General features: G+C 44.4%; 1 protein-coding gene across 1 annotated transcript; it reads right to left on the bottom strand.

Annotated features, from left to right (window-relative positions):
* Positions 1 to 2,980: 2,980 nt before the first annotated feature.
* On the bottom strand, positions 2,981 to 6,389 carry LOC147422120 (protein-tyrosine-phosphatase MKP1-like). Its single transcript, XM_086503172.1, has 3 exons — positions 6,080 to 6,389; positions 3,719 to 6,000; positions 2,981 to 3,562 (listed from the first exon to the last, which is right to left on the bottom strand). The coding sequence occupies exons 2-3, from the start codon at positions 5,990 to 5,992 to the stop codon at positions 3,506 to 3,508; spliced, it is 2,331 nt and encodes a 776-aa protein (XP_086359298.1). The 5' UTR covers positions 5,993 to 6,000; positions 6,080 to 6,389; the 3' UTR covers positions 2,981 to 3,505.
* Positions 6,390 to 7,060: the final 671 nt, after the last annotated feature.

The following is a 7,060-nucleotide window of genomic DNA, read 5'->3' on the forward strand; positions in this document are numbered from 1 at the left end:
CAGCTTATCATATAATTGTACAAAGCACACTCATGTCTAGAGTACAGAGACCAACTACCACTGAGGGAGATGTGAAATTACAAGCTTGTTTCAACGCCCCAAGAATGCAAACATAAGAAGAGAGGAGGAAGGAGACTTGTCTTTCACAAGTGACTAACATTGAAGATCGCCAATGTTGCTAAAGGATGTGGGCCTAGAAGTCTTATGAGTAGTTGGGTATATTTCTACTGAAAAACTGATATTTCTTGACATTATTCTCTCTTGTTCTCCACCATGAATACTTTGAATAGTGGTTTGTAAAAAAAGGTACACACAGACAGAACAATTAAAATAATGAACCAACATCCTGTATGTCTATGGTAATTTTCTCACTCTTCCAAGTTTTTACCTTTGTGCAAGCATCAACCCAGTAGGTAGCTTAGGTAGCAAAAACGTTGTTTTTCATTAGTTTGTATAGGAATCACAAAAGATGCTTTTTTAAAAGCTTGGATGAAAGGAAATCTAGAAAGGGGGGGGGGGGGTTCCCATGGGACGAAGAGAGTGAAAAACGGCAAACTTTTTTTAAGGCAACAATGTTCGGGGAAGATGTGTCTGAGCTTGATATCATGCCGTTTTTAGTTTCCAAAATACCATTTCCGTTTTAAATGACAACTCTTGAGTTCAAGTCTCCTCGTTAGATAGATCTTTAAGGTCTCTTGTTCTTTTTCTTCTTCTCTCGTTCTCTGCTCATGTATAGTCTTCTTCATGATGACATGGAGCGGACAGTGCACTTGTCACACGCAAGAGGCAACCGTGAGGAGGTAGAGATTCCGTATGGTACATGGCACCAGTGTTAGAAAAAAACCGGGGTACAATGTATTTTAACCGGCTAAAACCATAAAATCCCGATTAGATTTTGAGCTTGCCTTGAAGAAAACCGGCAAATATACACAAGTTCTAGTGTAGTTACCGGCCAAAGCTTCAAAATTTGACCTAAAAACCGGTAGAATTTTAAGTTTGCCCTTATTTTCTTCGGTTAGGAAAAATATATTTTTCTAGCCCTGCATGGCTCTGTGAGAGTGAGAGAGAGAGAGAGAGAGAGAGAGAGAGAGAGAGAGAAGAAAAGAGTATTTTAATGTGGTAGGAAACTATTGCAAGAGACCTTAAAAATCTATCCGACGAGCAGTTCGAGTCAAGAGCTGTCATACAAGAGAGAGCTGTCATACACGTAGGCAGGACACTCGGGAGAAGCTGATGCCGTGCGTCAACGCCAAGGGATGCAACAAAACGAGCAGAATTTGTCTTTAATGATCTTCGCGAGGCAGTAGGCAATGCTGGTTGCTAAGCAAGATGGTTTGTGAACAGCTGATCAGGGGGCCCTTTGGTATGGCGGGGGAGGGGGTAGGTAACACAGGCGGACCAATGTTTGAGTGCAGTGAGAAGACGCGAACAGCTGATCAGGGGGCCCTTTGGTATGGCGGGGCAGGTAACACAGGCGGACCAAGGTCTGAGGCAGATGGCATGCGCGAGAGAGAGAGAGAGAGAGAGAGAGAGAGAGAGAGAGAGAGAGAGAGCTCAGAAGGGATAGGGACGAGCTCTATCCGCAAGCGATTGGGAAGGAGGGGGACACATTGCAAAAACCGCAACGAATCAAGGGCGAGGCTCATAGCCGAGCAGGGGAAGGAGCACTCAATGTGGTTGGACGACGAACAGAGCATGTGTATTGGCTCCAACGTTTTGAAAGTTAAGGAAGAAGGAATCTTCACGGCAAATTAATTAATAGAAATGGAAGTTAGACCGAGTAGTAGGTAGTAGTTATGGACTCAATTTGCCTACACAACTGCAAATCTGTTGAAGGGTCGCGTTGACATTCTAAGAACAAAAATAAATAAATCAAAAGGCTATACAAGACTCTTAAATGACAGGATCCATTTACGAACTTAAATACCAAAGAAGATTTCGGGCATTCAACGCTTGACATGCGAAAGTCAAAATTTGGCCAACTCTATTCTTCACCAAGGCTTGTTTTAGAAAGCCAAAAAGAATACTCTATTGCCTTGGCTCACTTGCTGGAGCCTAACAAGAACTTAAGATAACAGCCAGCATAGCACATTTCAAACGACTATCCCATTTCCACACATGCAAGCTAACAACTTACTGCACACGTATTTGCAGCATGACGAGAAAACCTGGTATACACCACAGCAAAAAAGAATACAGAACTGCTTTAATAGTATATTGTTTTCTGGCTCACTTGCTGGGAGGCCAACAAGAACTTGGAGGGCAAACAGAGCATAGCACTCGTGAGGCATTTCAAATGACTATCCCGAACACAAGCAAGCTAACAACACAGATTTGTGATACTATAAGGACACCAAGTACACAAGATATCCATCCAAAACGCTACCAAATGTCTAAGGATAAGATGGGAATGCTTTACAAGATCCCAATATATTCAACACTGGCTAGAGCTACAAATTCAATCACAATGGAAACCCACAATTTCCAACATGTTCAGAATATGGTAATTTAAAATCTGACAGAAAAGCCCCACCAGTTTGCTCATGTAGGGTTGCATCTCCAGAGATTTAAAATAGTTGGCGAAATTTTTGAGCCTCGGCTGGGTTCAGGTGCAGAAAGGACACAGGACAAGTAAAGGAAGACATTGCTGGTGCTTGTGCATGTTCACATGACCCAAAGGTAGAAGCAACTTGGTCGTGTAGTTGCGAAGGATAAAGCACATTCCATCGGCCACGAGTGCACACAATTCGTAGCTTTTTGGAGCCCCACTTCTTACTTTGGTAAAGGGGGGCAACGGGGGGGGGGGGGGGGGGGGGGGGGGGCATTCATGTAGGTGGGACTTCCCCCAGCTAATTGGGTTAGCACTTATGGCGATCACTTAGCTTTTGTCAGCTGCCGCCACCCAGTAAACAGCTCTTACATTCAAAGGGAAGAAAATGGCAGAGCAAATACATAACTAATGGGTAGCCCTCAGCAACACTCGAGTGAAGCTTGATCTATATCCGCTTGATAGCATTGATAAATTTTAAATCAATGTAGGAGAAAAATGCTCGGGATTCTGTGAGCAGTCATTGAATCATCAAAATATACAAAAGCATTGGAAAGTAAAAGGTAGGGAGCATTTGCTATCCTTCAAACAGCACAAACTGTCATCCCAGTGTGCAATTTCCCTCGCGTTCAATTTGTCTTTACAATGGTTATATCTTACAACAACGAGACTTCTTGTTTTTGTCCTTGGACATAATGGATGATGAGCTTGCTGCTTGCTGCAAGAAAGAAGCCACCACAGCTATTATCCAAACACTTTGGGCAGTTTGCTTTGAAGTATGATCCTGTCCTGAAAAAGGTTTGTAAGAAAAGCTCAGCTTGTATTACAGAAACAAAAATGGCGGTAAGCTGGCAATTGGCCAGCACGTTCATGATCTTCATGTGATAGGCAGTTGACCAGAAAGATTGCCGCATTGCTGTTGTGCCATTCAGAGAAGCAAACAATACTCTTAAACCATCACCCATGACTGAAGGCTTCCCAAAATTCTTCTGGTTCTTGCCCTTCTTGAACAACCTGCTCAAGAAAAAATTAATTAGAAGACAGAAAATATAAGCAAAGAAGAGCAAAACAAAGCCTTATTATTCCAAATACACAGCTTCTTAATGAAAAGCCTGAACTTTGATAGAAATGAACAAAACTACGAACGAAAGAATGGTATAGCACGCATACGCTTATTGAAGCATCACTCGGAAGCTGCATACGACCAACAAAATCCTGCCCCACATGATGCCAAGCCACTTCTTTGGCATCGGCAGAGGCTTTACCTTGAATCTGTTTGTTTGCTGCTAGCTGACATCCGACCCAAACATGGACGGCAACTCTTTGAAATCTCGTTTCCACCAGAAGAAACACACCTTTTGTGTCCAAATCATCTGCATCAAACAAGTCGACTTGCTCAAGTCCTGGCCATAAATACAAGGTGGAACTCCCCTTCTCTGGATTTGCTGTAGTAAGGCGCGCATGGGGGAACGCCGCTCTGTTGCCAATCTGTTTGTATGACTCATCTCTTACAACTCTATCAGGAGCGTACAAAGGTGGTGCAGCAGCAAAGTTTGCTGCCCCACCCAAGGTATCTACAAGCATGAGATTCTTATCCTCAGAAAGATTTCCTGTACTCTTTGTTTTACAGCTTTCCTTCATGACTAGAGGTGGAAGTCTGGGTTTCCTAGATGCACCCCTTGGGGCAGGAGGGGGTACATCATCCAAACCTGGCAACTGAAGACAGGGAGGCAAACTACCTCGGCGCTCAGCCAAAGATGAGGCCAACACTTTACTGACACATGGACCAGCTGAAATCTTCAGAGAAGGCGTGTACTGCAAACTATTGATAAATGGGGTATAACAACTGACTGAAGCCGGAAGGTCCCCTTCTGGGGTACAAGGCGACAAAGTACACATTGATGACACAGGCGAATCGAATGAACTGTCAGAACCTGCAGGTGTGGACGACGACACCGAGGCAACAGAAAACGGAGAGAAGTGCGGCGAAGATGAGCCCATGGAGATGTTAGGAGATGCACTCAAGCTCTGCTTGGCATAAGCAAGATCCCTAGACATAACTTTGCGCCGCAACATGCTCCATCCATCATCATGAACAGGAACACTTGTTGGAATAGCTCCCATACCTCCATTGCTAAAAGGGACTGGAGGAATTACCCCTCCTAACCTTGCTATGTGATACAAAGAATAATCAGTATCGTTAGATGAAACTTTCCTACTTCCTATCCCAGCCTGCCGAACCCTTTCAACTTCCTCTCTGCGACACATTTTTGAGTAATCTGTGAAAGCATTCCAGAAGTCTACACCTTCATTACCTTCTGCAATAACCTTCACAAGAACATCCGCTCTTTCATATCTAATAACCTGACCAACTACTTCCACAGCCTCCTGCGCCATTTTCGGATCACAATTCTGGCCTACCCATACAAATATAGCACAGGTTATATGTACGATAAAAGCACCACGAGAGTCTAGACATTCAGGCCCTGGAATGATGGATGCCTTAAGCACAAGATGTAATGGATCATAAGGCGAGTGTGGAGCAAGTCTGTGCACACGAAGTGCTGACTTTGGGCTTATGGGTGCTGCATGCACTCTTTTTTGACACTGCAACAACTGACATGCAAAGCCCATATTTGGATTGGCCACTCCTCGAGCTGCCTTGACATCCTGAAAAGCTTCTTCAAAGCTTTTATGCTCCTTCCACATCACATATGCAATTACAAGAGTAGTTGAGCGAGACACACCTTGGCAGCAATGGACGAAAACTCGATCCCCTTGTTCCCTGACCTCCTCAAAGTAGTCAAAAACATCATACAGCAAGCTTATGATGTCTTCGCAAGGGCTATCTTGCAGCCACAAGGTCTTGTAGACAAAATCCGCTTTGAAATACTCTGGGCATACAAAACCCACACAATTAAGGATGTGAGTGATCCCATTTGCATGCAAAACTTCACGATCTCTCGCAACAGCATCACTCCCCAGATAGATGTGATACTCAGCAACTCGTGAGCACTGTTTATCGAAGAGAGCGAGCTTATCACGCCTCCGCTGAATTTCTGTAGGTTCTGCAACACTCCGATGTACAGAAGCCAAGTCAAGTTTGATGTCCAAACCAGCTTTTACACGCCTGCGCCCTGGTGTAATTGGTGACGTCAGATCTGGAGAGTCATCCAAGCCAGCACTAGGCCAATCATCAAAGCTTCTTCTGGCTATGGACAAAGGTTGGAGAGGAAGAAGAGGAACCCTTGCTCGGATAGATGCATTGTGCTCTTGAGAGCATGGGGTGCAAGGGGGAGCGCTTTCAGCAGAGACGACAGCACCATCCTTTCCCTCGCAAGGGAGGGTACTTGATGCATTCCATGTTGCTGAACGCCAGAAAGTTTTGCGAACGCTTGGAAAATTGCAATCGTCAGTATCATCACCTGGTTCTCCGCCCACCATGAGTGTGGCTGATGCAAATGTGATAACCGCGTTACTTAGCAGTTCTGTAATGAACAAAGATACTACATCAAAAGCGCAAAACCGTACCTGGACTGGCTTCTGTTGGTGCATGAAAAGATCATGGAAAAAGCTCCACTGCACGCCAAGCTCCACTAAACATGGCGAGCCCGTTAAGCTTCTGCCAAACCTCACGGCTTGAAGCGATGGCCAACCGGAAGAGACAAGATACGAAACAGCGATGAGAGAAGAGACTCGTTCTTCACCGAAGCCATGAACCAGAGGCGTCTGTGGGAACCCTAGATCTAGGAGGAAAGTGACATCCTCTGCAAACCCAAGTAGAAAACCGTAGCGGGAGAACCAACACAGGCCGCCAACTGGGCGACACGTTGCACATTACGGCGGCAACGAACGGTATGTAGCCTCGACACTATTTAACATCTTTTTTTTTTAGGGGATCTACGGTCCCAGATCGTTGTTTATCGTACACAGTCCGATCCATTTGGAGGAAAAATTATGGATTGGAAGGGGTTCAATTTCACGACCTCCTCACCACGAGACCATTGTCGTACCACTTCGCTAGCACACGCATTTTGTTATGCAAGGAAAAAGGTAGCATTATATTCAGTAGTTTCGTCACGTCGAGTTTACACCATGTTCACATTTAGTTCACACCACCAAAATGACCTTGCAAAGTTCACATATAGTTTACACTTAGTTCACAATGAGTTTACTTTCGCCCAAGTGTACACTTAGTGATGTTTACATCATTCGAAATCAACGGCTGATATCTTCACCAACACACAACGTTGGTTTTCAGCCATAGATCCCCTCTAAAAATAAGGTGTCATTTAGTGACGAGGACAGAATAGAGCACCTGTTGCAGATAAGTTTTTGGCCTACCATACAGTAACCTTAGCGTTTGATCTACTTTTGGACCAAGCACATGCAAATCTCGCTTACTGGCTCCTCTTGGTTTTTATTTTAAAAAATGTTCCAAAAAGGATCCTTTTTTGGGTAGGTAGATGCTTGTGCATCCTTTAATACTAATGCCCAGCCCATGCATAGATT

This window comes from Adiantum capillus-veneris, chromosome 27 (genome assembly GCF_014529385.1).
Source record: "Adiantum capillus-veneris isolate H3 chromosome 27, ASM1452938v2, whole genome shotgun sequence".
In the NCBI taxonomy this organism is placed as follows: Eukaryota; Viridiplantae; Streptophyta; class Polypodiopsida; order Polypodiales; family Pteridaceae; genus Adiantum; species Adiantum capillus-veneris.

Bases quoted from the DNA above. Each gene is read 5' to 3' on its own strand.
- LOC147422120 (XM_086503172.1), bottom strand. From the start codon at position 5,992: ATGGTGGGCGGAGAACCAGGTGATGATACTGACGATTGCAATTTTCCA. The intron at 3,563-3,718 runs GTATGCGTGCTA...TTTCTTGAGCAG, and splicing joins CGAGTGATGCTTCAATAAGC to GTTGTTCAAGAAGGGCAAGA.